The sequence below is a fragment of the Acanthopagrus latus genome, chromosome 23 (genome assembly GCF_904848185.1).
Source record: "Acanthopagrus latus isolate v.2019 chromosome 23, fAcaLat1.1, whole genome shotgun sequence".
Taxonomy (NCBI): Eukaryota; Metazoa; Chordata; class Actinopteri; order Spariformes; family Sparidae; genus Acanthopagrus; species Acanthopagrus latus.
The window spans coordinates 20,179,235-20,198,527 of record NC_051061.1 but is presented as its reverse complement, the minus strand read 5'-3'; the positions used below and the strand labels follow the sequence as shown (position 1 = coordinate 20,198,527).

The window sequence follows — 19,293 nt, the reverse complement described above, 5'->3', positions numbered from 1 at the left end:
TAGTATGAGAGAATTTACTTCCTGGAGTCTACACTGGTTGCCTGGCAACTGCTCCCCCCTCTACTCTTCGCGGGACCTAAGCCAACAGGCTACCGGCTAATTTACGGGTAAAATGAGAGTGGTACCCTGGCAAGAAAGCAGATATAAATAACGAGCTATTCCTTTAAACTGCTCTCGCTTGAGTCCAGCCCCGCCTCATATCTCAAAAAGTGTGTGTAGCAGACTGTTTACATCCACCCAGTCCCGCTGCAAAGGTCGTTTTAGACGTTTCCCAGGAACACGTAAACGCACCAGGACTAGTTTTGCTTTCGGGACTTCTGTGAACTGAGCAACTTGTGAGAAGACGAACAGAAGACGTAACTGCAGCGACCTGTGCGTGTCAGCAGAACCGGTTTTACTTTTTTTAATCAGTGGGAGAGTTGAAGGTTGGCACGCTGGTGAAATCAACATGTGGCTCTTCATTGTGTGCGTCTTCATGGCGTGGCCAGGTAACAGATCCTGTCGTGTTCGATAGGTTTTATTGATTATTGCATTAATTTTTACACGTTTGTCTCGTCGCCTGGTCTTTTATAGAGTGAAGGTTACAGCTGCGATTTATCACACTGGACTACGCCCATTGTTGAATGAACATTAACATGGTGATCCACTGTTTGCTTATTCAAACTAAGTTCTGTCAAACATTTCCAACACAACTCCAGGAACAGTAACTTTGGTTCATGTGTAAACTTTGGGGAGCTTAGTTATTATTCAAAATCTAAGTTTGGTTATGAGGGCAGCAGCTCATAAGGAAATAGATTTGTATAGATGCCTGCAGTTCCTTACAGTTTGTTTTACGGTCAAATCTGTGTCATTTTGTCATGACTATTGTTTCTGTATTCATTTCAAACTGGTGTAAGGATTTTCTTTATTTAAAGGGACAGTTCACCCCAAACTCAGAAATATAAATTTTTGTGCTTTTCATCCATCTGCATAGTTTTTGTGCGAGTTGCTGAACTTTGGAGATGAATGGAGCCACAGTTTCTCTTGGGACTGATAATAATTCCTTGATGCCCTAATTTGGAATTTGAAAATCTCCTCGGGTGATCCATACATTTCATCATAAAGCTGATCGGCACATGGGACTCACAAAAAATGTTATTTCATAAACAGAACAATTCTGTGTGAATGTGTGGCGAAGCCAGTGTCATTCATATTAATGACTCATCCACATGTGCTGAACATCTTGTGAACGTCTTGCATATCCTTCAACACACGCAGGCACAAGTCCCCATTATTGACACGATATATAAATTATTATGTCTGTTCCCCCAACAAATTGTGTTTTCTGCAGTGCCACCCAGCAGAGGAGGCTAAGGTCTGTCGGTGGTGTGTATATATGTATATATGTATATATGTATATATATATATATATATATATATATATATATATATATATATATATATATATATATATATATATATATATATATATATATATATATATATATATATGAGGTTTGTTTTGTTGTTTCTGTGATAAACAAACCTCAACACAACACCACATGAAACTAGTGCAGATAAAAGAAGAGAGCAAGTAACTTAACTCTCTTTTTTTAGCAGTTCTGATGACATATTTTTTTAAGAAACATATTTACTATCATATATAATTTACTGTAATTTCAAACTTAATTTAAGAAATTGACGATTGCTACTTTGGGAATCACTGATCTTGCAGCAACTGTCAAGATTTCCACAAAGAGACATTGCTGTTGAGTTTTTCAAATATGTTTTTTTTTTTTTTTTTTTTTTTTCCATAAACAATTGATTGATAGATAAAGAGCACTTCAGGTAAGACAGAAAACATACATGTATGATTTAGGTGTGACCTGCCCCTTTAAGCACCAGAAATGAGTGTTTATACAGTTTTATAATTAAAAAATATGTGCATTTACATGTTATGTTATCAAGGACAAAATCCAGACTTTGCACAATAATGCTGTTTTAAACTGTGTTGCACAGGGCTGTAAGCTTTAGTACATATTGTTTACTTTCAGGAAAAGCAGTGAGTTCTTCCTGTTCGGTTGAGCTGAACCCTCCCAAAGCTGTGGTGAGATTTGGAGGCCCCTTTTTCGCCAACTGCAGCTCAACATCCGACCATATAGAAGGAATGGGCTGGGAGTCTTCAAACGAAGGTGTACCTAATACAGCTGGGGTCTCTTCCCTTGTCTTAAACGTTACATCTGTTACAGACTGGCAGTTTAACCCACAATGCTTCGTCAATGTCGCTACGGATCAGTGCTTCAAATACCTGCCAGTCACCCTTTACAGTAAGCAGCTCTTTCAGTTTATTTAAGGTTGCCAAGCAGACCCTCTTTGATTGTTCAGTACTACTGGTGTCGGGATGATTGTGGTCACTTTCAACACTTCTTTGATTTTTTTTTTTTTTTTTTTCACACAGAAATGCCGGACACTGTGTCTATCTCTGATCTGAGTAAACTTGTACCCTTGACAGAGGGCAGAAAGTATCTCATAGAGTGTGACATTTCTAATGTTGCACCAATAAAAAACCTTTCTGTGACCTGGTTCAAGGGAAAAGATATTATCGATACACAGACATATAAATCAGGCGACCCGAGTGCATCCACTCCAATGAATAAAACGTCTGTCTTCGAGCTGAAGGCCAGCAGTGATTATGATGGGACTCAGATCTGGTGTGAGGCAGAGCTGAACTTTGGGTCGGCAGCTTCAAATCCTCCTCCTGCCCGATCAAAGGCACAAGAACTGACTGTACGGTGTAAGTTTTTTTTTTTTATGCCATTTTAATTTAACCATCAGAGATGAGATTGATTGTGTTTCTTCAAATTTAATTTCTCTTCATTTTTCTCTCTTTGTCTGTATATTAATTTCTGTTTTTTCACATTCTTCGTATTTCCTCAGACCGTCCAGTCTTCATCAGGCAACATGAGACTGTGGAACTTACAGCTGGTAGCAGATTTACTTTAAACTGCACTGCTAAAGCAAACCCAAAGCCGACATACCGCTGGTACGTCCCAGACTCTGTACAAAAGGCGAACGAGGATCAGAGCATGAATCAACCAGTTCTGAGCCCTAGTCTCCAGGTTCCAGGGTCCTATAACTGCACTGCAACAAATAAACTCGGCACCACGACCAAATCTTTCACTGTCATCGAAGTTAAAAGTAAGATTTTGTTTCTAAATTCATTTTTCCACTCCTTCATTGTCTTGCTGTGTTAATCATTCTGTAATTCCCTCATGCTGTTATTCTCCACCAGGTAGTCAGCCTGGAACCACTGCTGGGATTTTAATGGCTGTCTTTTTCATTTCAGTCTTTTCTCTGGGATGTGTAGTGCATTACAAAAAGAGAAACTCCTCTGTTTAAAGACAAGAAGTGTGAGAGAATGTAACAAAACTCCCGTCTCCCACAGGGGATCGAACCATCTTTGCAGCCTTGCTCGGAGTGTTTTTGGTCGTTGCAGCCGTGCTCTTCATTGCCGGATTTTTTCTCGTGAAACCTGATGGCTCCTTTTCATGCAGCAAAGGCAGCTATCAGAGAGGAGTGGCTACCTCATCAGGACCTGTATGAGCCTGACTTTAATACATTTTTGCATGCCTTGACAATGGAAATGTTTTTTTTTTGTTTTTTTTGTTATTTGTGCTTGGGGAGACGTATCAGTTTCTTGTGTCTTTGAGGCTTGGGGGCTTGGTCTCTTCTGCATGCGCAATTTGGTGTACTGCTAATGCTGTGGTGTTAAGATTGCATTATCCTTTTATCAGCTGTCTTTCAGTCTCCACTTATGAGCTTTTGTCATATTAACAAGTGGTGCACGCATTACATGCACTCAAGAAATCAGGTTTCTTTTGAATAACATGAAATCTATAGATCTGCTTATACAGTAATCAGATTTCTGTTCTACCCCCGACCTTATTTTGGATGCATGACTCACCTGTTTCAACTGTTGAGCTAATGCTACTTCCAGATTTTTTTTTTGTGTGTGTGTGCGTGCGTGTGTGCGTGTGTTTGTGTGTGTGTGCGTGAGCGCGCGTGTGTGTGTGTGAGTGTGTGTCCCAGAGCAACCGGACGGCACAGTTAGAGGAAAAGCAGACACACACACACAGCTGTTCCTTGGAACATGAATGCGTCAGGATATTAAAAGTAGCCCAGTGTGAGTTTCAGTTTCTCCTTTAATCATACCACAATGCTGTCATAGTGATACTTTCACTTTCTGGTGTCCTTTATCCTTCACACACACGAATGTGAGGAGCTAAATCAAACCCTTGTTACTTAGCTGCATGGAAACGCACTGATTGAATCAAATGACTCTTGAATTTGTATACAGTGGGTTTATTCGAGCAAAAAAAGCTCTGTTAAACCCATTCAACCAACACTAAAGTGACTTAATAGTGATGAAATGTTAACTTTTTTTTTAACCATTGCAAAGTTCCACATCCAGAACCAAAACACCAAAACACTAGAGACTATTGAAAGCCAAAGGGAACTGCACTACACATTTTAAAAAAATGTCAGTAAATGCCCAAATACTGCTCATTAAGTGTACTCAAATCCACTTCCTTGTGAAGTAAGGAGAAGGTTTTTGTTTTGGCTCTCCTGTAAAGTCAAATGTTAGAGTTTCTGCTTTGGTACTCGCCTGTGGTAGGAGGCCAGTAGCTGCACTGCATTTTTATTACTTTAACTGTCTGATTGTCGTTGTAATTGATTTAAGAATCGGTACAACTTCACTGTCATCAGCCATCGGTGCCTTGTTTCTAATCTTTTTATATTTTTTTCAGTCAAAGCTTCAAAGACTGAATTTTAAGGCAAAACTTGATTGCTCAGGTACATTTTGTTTGAACACATTATTCCAGACACAGAGAATAATTACTTGAGGGTGCTTTTTTATGCAGTTGGGCATAATGTTGACAGTGAGGTTTTTTATTGTTATTAATTTGATGCATATATTATGCTCATGTTCATGTTCTGTATTTTTATTTTTTTTAAAAGCTTTATGTATGCACTGATAAGGCTCTGAAATGTTGAATTATTTTTGCACTGATCATGCCATTTCTGGTACATGCTTCCATCTGATGAGACAATCAGTTGCTTTTGTGGAATTACCTGAATATGAGACATTAAAACAAAAACACATGTTAGACTGACAGCTTGCTGTGTTAATGTGTTGTGTGTGTGTGTGTGTGTGTGTGTGTATACATCAGATTTTAAATAAAGCCAACTTCTCTGTCGGTGCCATCCTGAGGCAGAATACTGATCAAGTCAAACCGGTGTCTTTCATTACTGTGTTTCACTGCCACTCTTTGTCAGCTGACTGGACCTCTCTCTCTCTCTCTTTCTCCCTCTCTCTCATTCAAACTGTCTTATACAGTGCTGAGACTGCCATACTAATTAGTGCTGAACAAAGTGAATGTAAAGGAGAGAATTTGTTATTCTGCCAATATGGACCTTTCTTTTCCTCTGAAACCATGTTCTTTATGTTCAGTCCCTGTCATTCCCTCTCTGGGATTTTACCAGAAAGCACTGTTTGTGTATGCGCTGACTGAGTTGCTATAGCGACCTGGCAGAGAAGATATTGCTCAATTTGTCATGAAGTTAAAAAAAAAACAACAAAAAAAAAGTTGTTATTATTATAGACTCACAGGCTTGAAACATATTTCTCCAGAGAGCATGAAGGAGCAGCATATTCAAAGTGAAGTGAGCACGTACTGTAATCTGCATTGAGATTCCCAGCTGTGTCTCCATAAATACACCAAAAAGCATCCGATTACTTGCTCTCTTGCACTGCAGCCGCGTTCAGAGCGGATACGCTGTGTAGCATTCTGGTCACAGTGTGAGGCTTACAAGCTGCATGCTGCACAACACCAGTACTCCCCCCCCGCCCTGCTGGGAGCTCACAAAGCATGGAGTTCACAAGCGATAGGACACAAGCATGCGAGCAGAGGGGGAAAACAGGCTTTCTGCTCACAGCCAGACAGCAAGACAAGAGATGAAATGGTTGGTTTGAAAGCAACGTGGACACGCCCAAGGCTGGAATGTGATGAGCTTTGATATCATAAATAATAAAGTCTAGTTCAGACTTATGTCCCCATTCAAAGGAGGTGTACATGAGTGGAAGGTTATTCTCTCAGAGCAGAGAAGAAAAGACAGTTTGGGCTAACGGAGGTGGTTTTATGATCTGAACTTGATCTAGAGATAAAGGTGCGCGCCGTAGGATTTCATCGAAACCCTTCAAAAATGTACCAAACTGTTTTAATGTCAATGATGTATTGTTTTTGCAGGGTTATCTACTGAAGTTGGTGTGCTAACTAGCTAACCTGACCGAAAGCTCCCATGCAAGCAGTATAAACACCAAACCACCCCGATGCTCTCTGCTCCACATCTGGACCGCTAGCTGCACGGCTAACTTAGCTAACTAGTTAAGCAGCTACACTGAGCAGCAGTTTGCAGTCACTGCAACTGTTTTTAATTAAAGTTGTATCAATAGTGATTACACTTTATGAAGTTTGTGTCCAGGATTACAAACCCAAATAATGTTGTTGCAGCTTTACAACAAAATGTATTTATAAGGTTTATATTATTATAAAGTAGGGGGTTCATAAAGGACGTCAGTGTTTATCAGTAAAATAACTCTTAGCTAAAGTTTAATTAATTGTGAGATTACCACTTATTATTGATGGTGATTATAATATGTTGTTGGAAGGCATCTCAATTAATATAAATGTATCAGATTTATTGGTTTGCCACATTTATGAACTACATTTGGCTTTAAAGAAGCAGATACTGAAAAGGGGTCATTTATGTATTAACTTCAGATCTTAGTCACAGTATTATCTCCACTGTAAAGTGCTGGTGGGTCATTTCCTGCTGGAAGATCCCTGCAGTTTTTCTGAGGCCTGCCACCTGTTAAATTTCCCTCTTTCCCTTTAACCCCCCACCCCCAAAGTCAGCTGGGATGAAGGAGGCCCTTTTGTTCCAACATAGTTCCCTGCAGGGTTGCCAAGCTTGTTCAAGTTGGAGTTTTTTGCTTTTCTCTCGCCCCTGAATCGACGGCTCGGTGCAGAAAATAACATGGGGAACAACTTTGTGCAGTGGATCCTGACGCTGTGCATGATTTACTCAGGTAAGGCAACGTGTTGTTTTCTCCGCACTTGTTGGGATTAAAGCTGATGTTCGGTGCGGTCGTTTTCTTTTGGAAAGCAGTAAAGTAACGTGGGCTAACTGTGACCTGTAATCGGTGATAAAATGGGCGCAGATCTTAACGACCATCCGTGCAACAAGTAAAGCACCGGTTTATTTTTTCCTTTAGAAACATTCCTTGCAGACTTGTGTGGGATGAAACTCATTGTGGCCTCAAAATGAGCGTGTTTGTGTCTAAGTAGCTGCGTTATATTCTGCACAATGTAGGTTTAACTCTGTGGAGATTAAGCAGGCCTACAGTAATGCAGAAATAAATAAGTAAGTAGACAGATGTAGACTCAGGAATAATGGGTGTAATTTAGAAATATTAGGCAGGATTCCTGATTTGTTACTTGTGATTGTCCTGTGTGTGTGTGTGTGTTGTAACAGGGTTACATAACAGGTACATACAGCCTGCTTGTTTGTGTACATGAAAGTGGTACAAGAGGTCTGTGGTGATGAAACTGGCTGTGCTGATGCCGGCTGCTGCTGTCCTCTGTGTCTCAGTGTCAGGTGAAGGCTGCTCCCTGATCCTCAAGCCCTCCAGGGTGGTGGTGGGCTTCGGGGAGCCGGTGTCGGTCAGCTGTGAGGCCGCTCGGCCCGTGCGAGTCCTCGGCTGGGAATCGGCCATCAGTGCTTCACACACCCAACAGGACCTGTCCGTCCAGTGGAAGGTGGACAGTCTCATCGACTGGATCGAGGAGCCCATCTGCTACGGGGTGTTCTTCACTGCGCCGAGACAGTGTGAGGAGAAACTCAACCTCGTCCTCTACAGTGAGTCTGCTCCTGTTATGAGGCACATTATAGAAATGGATGACTTGTGAACCTGGTTGCTGACTTGAACTCTGTCTATCATCTGTTTAGAAACCCCAGATAGCGTCTCCATCAGGCCCGTGAACCACACCGGCCCCATGGTGGAAGGAAAAGAGTACCAGCTGCTCTGCGAGGTCCAGAATATTGCTCCCGTTCAGTACCTCACCCTGAGGTGGTACCGAGGACAAACCGAGGTTTATAATCACTCCTTCTCTGACCTCACATCTTCCTCGCCCGTCCAAGTGTCCTCCATCCTCGTCGTCACACCAACCAAAGCAGAGAATGGAGCGCAGTACAGGTGCGTGGCGGTGCTGGAGCTCGGACCAGAGGGACCACAACCACCTCCAACTGTGACCTCCGAGCCTCTTAATGCGTCTGTGTACTGTAAGTCACCAAGATATTCCAATTTATCCCAAATTTAAAAACAGATATACAGCGGTGACAGTAGATCTAATCTCTGTGCTCTTTTTTTTAGTTCCCCCAACGTTCCTCAGTCCTGAACCAGAATCTTTGGATCTTATAGAAGGCACTGAGATTACCTTGAACTGCACTGCCACAGGTAACCCCACACCTGTTTACAGCTGGCAATCCTCCCATCCCATTCAGGAGACGATGGAGGATGAAGCAGTTCTTACCTCCTCCTCGCTGCTGCCAGGTACCTACACCTGCACCGCCTCCAATACACTGGAGAAGAAGAGCAAGCAGTTCATTGTCAAGGCCAATACCAAAGGTAAAAGGGAACTGTGGAGTGTGTGCATGTCTCAACTTGTGCAAGCTGCAAGCAAAACTGCATCCTAATTTGCTCATCTGTTGCTTTTATGTAGGTGTTTGAAACAAGAGACCTCCAGATGGGATCAGACGACCACACAAACAAGGAAAACTCAACTAAGGGGATTTTTCTGTTGCAGCTTTGGAGACAGAAAAGACAATGCATTCAGCAGATATTTATGAGGATCTTGCTATCAGGCAGAATTAGATATAATATTTTTAAAAGAGATCTGAATATACGATGTTTGGTAACTGATAGATTGTAGATTTGGGGTTAGGGATATAGATCACTTTGTGTGCTGTCCATGTGATATCCTGTATCTAATGTATATTTTTGCTAGACTTGTTTGACCTTGTAACATAGAAAACGTGTAGCTCGTCTGGATATAGCAAATGATGACTACATTATCATTAATGTACAATTTTTAATACTGAATGTTGAAGATCAGCAGTCCATTATTGTAAATATGAACCGTTTCTTGATTTGCTTGTCTTTATGAATAAAAGTAAAACTATGAAAAACACTTGATACGTTTATTTACATATATAACCATGCAAGGCAGTTCAAAGCGCTTTTAAAACACACACACAAATGTGGTTGTTATCTTCCCTTGTTGGTGGAGAATCAAGTGAAGTTTCATAGTCCAAAAAGCAAAACATCTTCACTGATTGATTCCTTCTGCTTGAAGTACAGTAAACATTCCGCATTCATTTATTCTTCATGACTAAATAAACAAGCTGACTTTAAAGCACATCAGAATTTAAAACTGTTTTACTTTGTTTACATTTGCCATGACTGTTTTCTAGGGGATGTTATTTTCCTCTGAGAACAGCTTGTTCAGTTGTGGGAAAAATACATCTCCAGTGTCCAATGTGTGTTTTCTTCTGTCATTCTTTTTTGAAATATTAAAATTCTAAATCTTAAATTCTTAAGAGAACATTAAAAGTGGATTAAAACGATACTTACATAAAAGAAGTAAAGCTTTTTTAAATAGTTTGTGGCATTTATTGTTTATTTTGACCGTATCTGTAATACCGACCTTCCACCACCAGATGTCGCTGTTGCGCTCTTCGCGGGACCGTTTGATTCGCTGGTAGCGATCACGTGATCAAAACATTCGCCCTCAGTCAAAGGCGGAAGTGGTATTAGCATTAGCATTGGCGGCTAACACTAGTAAACGACGTGACATTTAAGACCGCAGCACAGCACTCCTCCTCACCATCGACTCGACTGATAAAGGTGGGAGTCAGACAGTTACACGACGTGTCTTTACTGGGCGGACAGCTCGTGAACACTGTCACCTGTCTGTTCTCCTGCAGGTATGCCAAAGAAGCAGAAAGACCCGTGTCAAAAACAAGCATGTGCAATTCAGATGTGTTTACAAGGTACATGACAGCAACAAGTTAGATGCCTTTTATATGTTGTAGAAGCAAGTGTGTCACCTTGTCGCTCAGCTAACCTCGTCCTCCTTCCTGCAGCTAACAAATACATGGAGAGCATGTGTGAGGACGTGATCCGGGACATGCGGCGGTGCTGTGAGACAGCAGCGGGGAACTCCGTCTGCTGCTCCGGGTTCAAGGACTCAAAACCCGGGGAGGAAAACAAAAGTAACACATAGCTCCGTGTGGGATGCTTTTGATGGGAGTGATGGTTGAAACATCTTGTTTTACTGACTGTAACATTATTGAGTTGTTTGTACACATATTTGTAAGATGAATGTGTACAAACGCCTTAAACTAGGATTTATTTATCGTCATTATTTAAATGTGAAGAAGCCTTTCTCATACCAGACAAACATGTGATTGCAGATGTTACCTGGAGCTGACACACCCACAGTCACTGGAGTGTGACATGTATTAATGTTATTAACTGCAAATGTCAGTGTCACACCTCTCAGGTACAGTTACTTTTCAAATCTATTGTTTCTTCCAGGGAGGTTCTACTGAATTTTTCTCTGCCCCCTTTCATGTACCGGTAACTGAGTCCACACCCTGTTACCAAGGATCAGGCACATGTTTGTGCATGTCAGCACCAGCTGCTGAGGCAGTCATGGTGCAGATGTTCCCATGTGCTCTTGGATGGTAAACTTATAAAGATGATTGCAGTTATTTGTGGCTAATTAGACCTCATTAGAACCGTTTATACTCAGGACTGTGTGGATGTGTGTACAGCTCCCTGACTCCACTGTGGTGGCTGGACAAATTACACTGTTGTTATTCTCATTAGCACAGTTGAGTCTGGTGATGTATTTGTATATGCAAAGGGAAAGTGATATGATAAAATAAAACGCTAATTGAGTGATACATTGAATTTGTGGTTGTAGATAACAAATGAGCCATTTCAGCTTTAGTTTTCAGACCTCAAACATATTAAATGTGTATTTTTCTTCTCCCTGTTAAAGTTTGCTGCGTGGAAATATGATGAGATGTGTGAAACAAAAATTACGCCAGTTTTTTTTAAATTGGGAAATGCTGAATAAGCGTCTTTTGGGGAAAATAAATGTTTCTACAGAGTTTCTTTGGAAAAGAAATTATTAAGAAAACCACAAGTGTGCATCATCATGAGCAGGAAACAGCTTGTCTGAATTGGAATTCACCATGTTTGTGTTACCACTGACTTTGTTGTTTCACAATAAGCTGGTCTGTTTTTCTGAGTGGTTCTCTGTGTGGTTCCAATATGTCAAACTCAGGCAGCTTATTATCTATAAAGAAGCTCTGGGTTGCTTGACTAATTCATAAAGAGGAGATTGAGCCTGCTGACTGTATAATCATTTCTATGAAAATGTGTCATCCACATTTTCAAATAAAATAATCTTGAAGAAAGAGACACAATTCCCTTCCACATATTTTTCATTCTATATATACATTTTGGAATAAAGTTTCTAATCTAACAGACTTGCATTAATGGACAATATGGCTTTACACATACAATATATGATTAGTTTTTACTATTTCACGTGAAGCAGTTCTTGGGCAAATCCCTTGCGGGGAAAGATTTGTTTTTCATTTTCATGAATGCATCAATGAGTGCAACAAATGTATTTGAATGTAGAATTTATTTGTCATAAACTTAATAAACACAAGTAATACATTCGTTGTGTTCTCATTTTATACTCTCCTATGTCTAAAGCGTTTACAGCTAAATTAAAATCAACAGAAAATGTTTTCAGTACAGCTGTTTCCTGTTTGGAGGAATACAATCCTCTGGGAATCGAGGACTGTATTCATGATACTGCATTGCCACATATGCAAAGGATATTAACATTTGCCAGGGAGGTTTTTGAAAACAAAAACAAAAGACAACCTAAAAACATATAAAACTGAAAATACTGAAACGTAAAATACAACAGTGTTATCAATGAAGAAGAAATCAACGATTAACGAAGATGGAAAATGACTTTTTGTGTTTCATATGAAGGCAAAGCGCGTATTTTCTTGCTATGTGTAGTTTTGACTGTCTGATCCAGATGAAGCAGCTGTGGACGTTTATAAACTGGGCGATCCAGCTTCAACAGGCTACGCGCGCTCCCGCGGACGGAAATCAGTTTCTGGCGGACGGACACTTTTTGGCATCACACCGGCATCGTACGTCTGTGTGACGTAGTTACGTACTGACGTCAAGCGGAAATTTGCAGCAGCAAATCTTTCTAGAATCCTGTAGCTGTCTCACGCTAGCCCACGCTAGGTAGGTTTATTCGGGTTTTACCTGGTTAAACGCTGCCATCCGCTGTATCTAACACAAATACGCATTCCTGAAACAAACGCTGCTTTTGTGTTATATGCTTTTTTGATTGAAAATCTGGGTTAGCTTCGTTTAGCCCATAGAGTTCGCCTTAGAGACTTATTCCAAGCTAACGTTGTTTACGTTAGGTTTTAGGTGGCATAATGTCCAGGATAGACTATAGTGTTTGGGACCACATTGAGGTGTCGGACGATGAGGATGACACCCACCCAAACATCGACACACCCAGCCTCTTCAGATGGAGACACCAGGTATACATTAACAATATTAACAGATATTTAACGTGTGATGCACTGGTGACACTGTAGGCGTTAGCTTTAGCTAGCAGCTAACAGCTTCCTGTGCTCACTTTGGTGCTGTATCAGTTTTCAAATGGTTACATTCGAGTATCTCAGAACTTCCACCATATTTTATTCCTTGTTGTTGTAAGTAGCCCCACATGTGAGAAAACAAGTGGTAGCGTGAATAGCTCCACCATAATGGAAGAGTTTGTAATACCAAATGTATTTTAGATAGTTGGCATCCTATTGATACATAGTTAAAGACTGTGGTGGACATGATTGAAACGCTTATATTTGAGGTTTTGAGTGACAGGTGTTATGTTACCTGTTCTCCAGGCACGTGTGGAGCGGATGGAAGACTTTAACAAAAAAGGTGAAGAAATAGATAAGACACTGCGTGAATGCAAGCGTAAGGTTGCAGAGGCACAGAAGAAAGTACAGGAGCTGTCCATTTCAACATCGGATGATGCCAAGAAAGAACTGACCAAAGCCCAGGCTGAGGAGAAGAAACTGAAAAAAGAGGAACGGGAGTGGGAGAAGAAGATGGAGGAGCACATCCGGGAAGAGAAGAAGATGCCATGGAATGTGGATACACTCAGCAAGGAGGGTTTCAGCAAGGTGAGGCTGCTCTGGACCCACTCAGAGCCCTTCTCTGAGTGTTTTTAGGTCAAGAAAGCAATCTGCACCACACTATGCAACAGTGAAGGATGTTGCCTTAGTTATTGGTACACCTTAGTGAAAGACTATCCATCAGGTCAGGCCAAAAATGCCAAATTATGTATGTCATCATTACATAGTTTGATCACCAGAGTATGTGCTATGGTCATACATTGTTAAGAGATCCACACCAAGGTTGAATCAAGTATGTAAGGTGTTTATTTTAGAAATTAGAATTAGCTGATGTAAGAATCAGCTTTATTGGCCAAGTATGTGAACAAAAATAAGGAATTTGACTCAATTTTTTTCTTCACTCACGATGTACATAGATGTAAACATGAACATAACTAACTTTCAACTAGAAAGAACAACAAGTAAATAAGTAAAGAGGTAAGTAAAGTGTTCAGAGGTCAGGACTATTGTAAATATATATTTAAGTATATATTATTTACAGTGAGGATTTATGTTGTTTCAGTCATGTACAGGTAGTATACTGACAGGTAGTATACAGAACATGATAAGACATTATAAGGCATATAAAGTGCAGTTTAATCTGTAAATGTAAAGTCTGTGAGGGGATGATTTTGGAGTCAGAGGGTTACTGACATATTTAAAATCTGTTGGACTGCCAAATATCAATATCAGTATCCGTCTCAAAAATGTGTAGACTTAGACTTAATGTGACAAACAAGACCTCAGGCCTGCTTTTGAATTGGTATCGCAGCTTTTTCACCTGCTGTAACATCATGTAACATTATTCAACAACACTGGGGTGCATAACGAAATGAAAATGTTCAACTCCTTCACGCCACACAGACATAGAACGTTAATACAATACAATTTTATTATTATTATTATTATTATTATTATTATTATTATTGATTGCATTAATTGTGATGGTGCATGTTTGGCATCATCATAATGACAGTTCAACATTAGAACTACAAACAATGTTCATCAATGTTGACCAAGCATCAATAATGTAAATCTGCCAGGAGGTTGTAATATGGAAATTCTAATAGGCAAATCAAAAACCACTGGCATTATTATCTTCATATTATCTGCCAAGTCTTCAGAGAAATCACAACCAACAATGCATTTATCCTGATAGTGGGTGTAGGCAGAGACTGATGAAGCTTATTCATTTTCTGCATATAACTACTACTACAATCTTCAAACTGTTTGAATAAGCTGCACTGTTCAGTTGAGCAACATATTTCTTCTTCTTTACAGTCAGTTTACAACGTTGTATCGCTGCACAGAAGCTTTGTGTTTGATAGACATTACTGAGCAGACTCATGGAGGCAGTTTTGTGTTTACACAACTGAGAGGAATAAACCACTCTTGTTGTGTTCAGTGTGTTTGGGATGATAATAGAGTTCTGTGGCATTGAGGAATAAGCTTCATCAGAAGTAGCATTACTCTCTGTAATGATAAGGACTGGTTTATGCTCTCCTCAAGCTAATTATCTGGAAAGGTGGCGAGTGCCACTGCTGTATTTAATAGTACCACTGCATGTTTCGGCTGCCACATAGAATTTATTACTTTTTCATTTATTACACAAAAGTGATCACTTGAAAATGGCTGTGTGATTGAAGGAATAGCAGTGGGTCACACATGAATACACAGACTAATTATCTTGAAATGGAACTCAAAGATTCTTCTCAGTTTTTCTAATACTAATTACTTCTTCTTATGTGCCTCATTTTCAGTGATGTCTGATATGACATTCTCTCTACGGGGCCTTGAGACGTAGACTGTAATAATTATTCTCTTCCGCTGTCTGTCCTCCGCAGAGCATTGTTAATGTCATCCCCGATTCTTCTGAGGAGACTGAAGAAGAGAAGGAGAAAAAGCATAAAACCTTTGTGGAGAAAAATGAGAAGCAAATCAAACATTTCGGTAAGGATTGCTGAAAACTTCTTTTGCCGTATGTAGGAGGGTCAGGGTATTGAAAGTAATGATTGACCTTCATTGCTGTCTGTACTGTAGGCATGTTGCGTCGCTGGGACGACAGCCAAAAGTACCTCTCTGACAACCCTCATCTAGTATGTGAAGAGACTGCCAACTACCTGGTCATCATGTGCATTGACCTTGAAGTTGAGGAGGTAAAAACTATGACATTCCATACATTACATGCATATTAAGATATATACCGAAGTTTATTTTATGGTCTGTAACTCAGGGATCGTCTTTATTTGCCAAAACTTCTCAGCCATTGTTTTCTAAAATGTTTATATTTCTTCCCCTTTTTTTAGAAACATGCATTGATGGAACAAGTGGCTCATCAGACCATCGTCATGCAGTTCATTCTAGAATTGGCAAAAAGCCTCAAGGTGGACCCCCGCGGCTGCTTCCGTCAATTTTTTGCCAAGATTAAGGTGACTAACTGTGTTTGGATGCTATAAAATCTAAATGGAAACAGATGAACCGAACGCTTGTATTTGTTCATCAAGTGCAAGGCAAATTATTCTGATAAAAACAGCTTTTGATATGCATTTGTTTAGGGATGCATTGATTTATCAGACAAACATCGCCATCGGATGGCACTCACCTTGTTGACTGCAGTGGCCGACATTTATCTGTTATGCCACATCAGTGCTGGCACATTCATGCCATCCTACCGACACATGATATCCTGCCATCAGCTTGTAAGGCTGTGACAGTGCTGACATTTCTTTGTGGTTTAAAGCAGGCTAAAACGGCTTTTGAAGCAGTTTTGAAAAAGGAAAGAATCTTTTTCATATGATTGAAGGTTGTTCCATAAATTTGTTTGATCGAATTTGTGCTCTTTCAGTGATGGTTTAATTAAGGAGTGAATGACTTTAAAAAAATTCAATCACTTCTTTATAATGAAGATTTCGTTGATATGGTACAAACAGGGAAGTAAATAAAAAAACAAAATAAACATGGCTATTGGCCACATTGTTATTATAGACAAAGGCACCAGCCTAGAATTTCACAATAGGTCCATCCCTACTATTGTTACATTTCACATAAGGAAATAAACATCATCTGTTTGTCTATGTAGTAATTTTTATTATGACTGTGATGTTTGAGCTGATTGTAATGAATGAATGAGATCTGGACAAAGAGAGATGGAAAAGAAAATATGACACTGGCTTTCACCGCCTGTCTGTGGTTGTTTATTTCTTCTTGAGAAAACAACTGCCATTAGTTCTCTTACTCACTCGACCATCTTCCTCTTCCTCCTGCCACATTAGTTTATGAATCATTTGAATGTACTACCTCCGGGGGAGGGCCTTTCTTAACATTTGGAACAGTCGGCTCTGACTTTAGTCTTTGGTTGCTGCAGTCAAAACCCTCCCTCCTTCCCCCCTCCTGCTCCACCAATGTATCATAAACACAGTGTCAGGTGGTTTTAACTTCTCAAGTTCCTCAAATAATTCCTGTGTTGGAGATGCTCTAGTAAATGCAAATATTCATTTAAATGTTCAATTAATGCTCAGTGGACTAGCTTCAAACTCACCAAATGATGTGTCCTCTCACAGACCGCAGATCAGCAGTACCAGGATGCTTTCAATGATGAGCTGGAATCTTTTAAGGAGCGGGTCCGGGGCAGGGCGAAGATCCGCATAGAGAAGGCCATGAAGGAATACGAGGAGGAGGAGAGGCAAAAGCGTTTGGGACCAGGAGGGCTCGATCCTGTTGAAGTGTACGAGTCCCTGCCAGCTGTAAGTTCTGCTGTTTTCATGACGTGTCAGTACTCTTCTTTATATTCTCTTGTTAGGAAAAAATAAAATCCCTCTCAAAATGTCTTCTAAATTACAGGAGATGCAGAAATGCTTCGATGAGAAGGATATTGGAATGTTACAAGAAGTTATTAGCAAAATGGATCCAACGGTAGGTTTATTTGTTCAGGTCTACAGTTAAACCTGCCGGGAGTCATATTTCAATTACGTTAATGTATAGCTATTTGATTCACATGTGTAATATTGCTCTTCTTTGGGCCTTTTAACAAATGTCGCTGTTTTGCACAATTTAGGAGGCGAAGGTTCATATGAAAAGGTGCATAGAGTCGGGTCTCTGGGTCCCCAACTCCAAGACGGACGACGGAGATGAAAAAGAAGAAGATGCTACTTATGAAGAAGTGAAACAGAAGGAGGAAGAAACTAAGAAGGAATGACCAACTTTGATCGAATGAATTGTTGTTTCTGCAAATGTACTTACCCGCTGTATTGCAACTCCACTATGTGTATGACTAGTTTGCCAATCAACGAACAAGGAAATAACCTCTCTAAAACATTTAGCCGAGACTTAAGGGATTAGCTTTTACCTTGCTGCACAACTGCAATGCATCTGAAATTCCTGCTTGGAAAAGAAATTGCCGTTTGTGTTGAGGTCTTTTTATTTGTTTGGACATCACTAAAGCTGTCTTCTTACATTTACCTGTATACACCTGTCAGTTTGTGTGAGTGTGTTTGCGCACACATGCTTGTCTGGTTTTGCCTCTATACAGCATTCTATACATTTTCCAGTTGTGCATACAATTAATTTTTCTTGTAATTTCCAAATTGAAGATTTTATTTTGACTTTTCTGGCCTTAATCAACCGATGTATCAGATGGTTATTTCCCCCAAAGTGACATTTTCTACAAACTTGCTTAACTAAAGGTTGAATTATATCCAAAAACTCAAGACCAGGGTGTTGTGATTCTGTCTAAAAACTCATTGTGTGGGTGAGATACTCTTCAGATGATACGGTTAGAGGTAAAAAATGTGAGTCATAATAGAATTGCAGGAAAATGTTCCATTCGTGAGACCTTTAGCCGTGCTAATGACTGCTTTTTAATGTGGAGCCGGTGCATCTGTGCGGGGGGGCTTCTAATGAAGCATTTGGTATTTTAAAAGTGACAGTTGCTCCACATAGACATTCAGACGTGCTGTGGGAAAATAGATATCTCTCCATTTAAGCATTAGAACCCATCGATTTTGGCCTGAGGATGTATTCTCACACTCGCATCACTTATACTGTAACTTTATATGGCCCAACCTCAGGCACGTAAGTGGAAATAAGAGACCTAAAGGTGAGCTTTGAAGTGCTTGGGGGTGACGGATAGCTTACATTGACCTGAGTTGATCTAAATTAGATCAACTACCCCAGTGGGTAAAAGGGTCTGTGCAGGTCGTGTGAGTGTTTTCTTGTCATGGGCCCTTTTAAGGTGATGTGACACACTCCCGAAAGGATGGTTAGATGCTTTACTTACACTTCCCGTGCTTTTATTTTGAAGAATAGGGTTTGAGATAGTTGGAAAATTGCCTGTTGTGAGATCTGACTTTATACAAATAAACCACTATAGGGTGGAACATCTCATACAAAGGTATTATTTATCTTACAAATCAGTAAATAGGACATACTGCCTGAGGCTATTGTGGAAAACCACCAAGTTTTTATGTGAGAGTACTTAAAATGATGAGGACTGAAAGCTTCTGACTGTAATAACAAGGCAACCATACAAACTGAATAATGACGGGCAGCTCAGCCTCCTCTATAGACACAAAACAAACAGTGAACATCATGAATGAATAATGACCCTGTCCCATGTAAGTGCCATTTATATTGTTAATCACACCTGTGATTTTCACAGTATATCAAGTCAAAGGGTGGCTGTTGTCAGAAAGAAAAATGAACCGAATTGCTCAAGAGTGAATATTTAATATTAATATTTACTTCAGAGAGGAAAAAGGTGATGGCCACAAAATGAACTTAGTCAAAATGAGACATTCTCACATTGAAATTACGACAAAGGAAGAGCACCACCCACATACAGTATCACCACCACCATCACCACCACAACTACACCATCCTGCCAGCCAGCATTTCATG

General features: G+C 40.1%; 4 protein-coding genes across 7 annotated transcripts; all 4 read left to right on the top strand.

The window, feature by feature from the left end:
- The first annotated feature begins 85 nt into the window (after positions 1–85).
- Positions 86–5,164, top strand: LOC119014556 (intercellular adhesion molecule 1-like). Of its 3 annotated transcripts, none has more exons than XM_037089852.1 (5): positions 86–488; positions 2,034–2,306; positions 2,438–2,773; positions 2,917–3,177; positions 3,272–3,568. In XM_037089852.1, the coding sequence occupies exons 1-5, from the start codon at positions 449–451 to the stop codon at positions 3,376–3,378; spliced, it is 1,017 nt and encodes a 338-aa protein (XP_036945747.1). In that variant the 5' UTR covers positions 86–448; the 3' UTR covers positions 3,379–3,568. The 3 variants fall into 3 exon arrangements, with proteins under 3 accessions (XP_036945747.1, XP_036945748.1, XP_036945746.1); XM_037089853.1 differs by having other exon boundaries at positions 88–488; positions 3,326–3,568; XM_037089851.1 differs by having other exon boundaries at positions 90–488; positions 3,425–5,164.
- A 1,485-nt stretch (positions 5,165–6,649) lies between these two features.
- Positions 6,650–9,302, top strand: LOC119014558 (hemicentin-2-like). Its single transcript, XM_037089854.1, has 5 exons — positions 6,650–7,129; positions 7,693–7,959; positions 8,050–8,382; positions 8,474–8,728; positions 8,823–9,302. Exons 1-5 carry the CDS (start codon positions 7,078–7,080, stop codon positions 8,828–8,830), a joined length of 915 nt encoding a protein of 304 aa, XP_036945749.1. The 5' UTR covers positions 6,650–7,077; the 3' UTR covers positions 8,831–9,302.
- A 575-nt stretch (positions 9,303–9,877) lies between these two features.
- On the top strand, positions 9,878–11,857 carry cmc4 (C-x(9)-C motif containing 4 homolog (S. cerevisiae)). Of its 2 annotated transcripts, XM_037088788.1 has the most exons (3): positions 9,878–10,006; positions 10,087–10,152; positions 10,246–11,857. In XM_037088788.1, exons 2-3 carry the CDS (start codon positions 10,089–10,091, stop codon positions 10,383–10,385), a joined length of 204 nt encoding a protein of 67 aa, XP_036944683.1. In that variant the 5' UTR covers positions 9,878–10,006; positions 10,087–10,088; the 3' UTR covers positions 10,386–11,857. The 2 variants fall into 2 exon arrangements, with proteins under 2 accessions (XP_036944683.1, XP_036944684.1); XM_037088789.1 differs by having other exon boundaries at positions 9,891–10,152.
- A 446-nt stretch (positions 11,858–12,303) lies between these two features.
- On the top strand, positions 12,304–18,104 carry LOC119014638 (hsp90 co-chaperone Cdc37). Its single transcript, XM_037089995.1, has 9 exons — positions 12,304–12,451; positions 12,637–12,759; positions 13,126–13,407; positions 15,243–15,348; positions 15,439–15,554; positions 15,705–15,827; positions 16,959–17,141; positions 17,239–17,310; positions 17,453–18,104. The coding sequence occupies exons 2-9, from the start codon at positions 12,652–12,654 to the stop codon at positions 17,591–17,593; spliced, it is 1,131 nt and encodes a 376-aa protein (XP_036945890.1). The 5' UTR covers positions 12,304–12,451; positions 12,637–12,651; the 3' UTR covers positions 17,594–18,104.
- Positions 18,105–19,293: the final 1,189 nt, after the last annotated feature.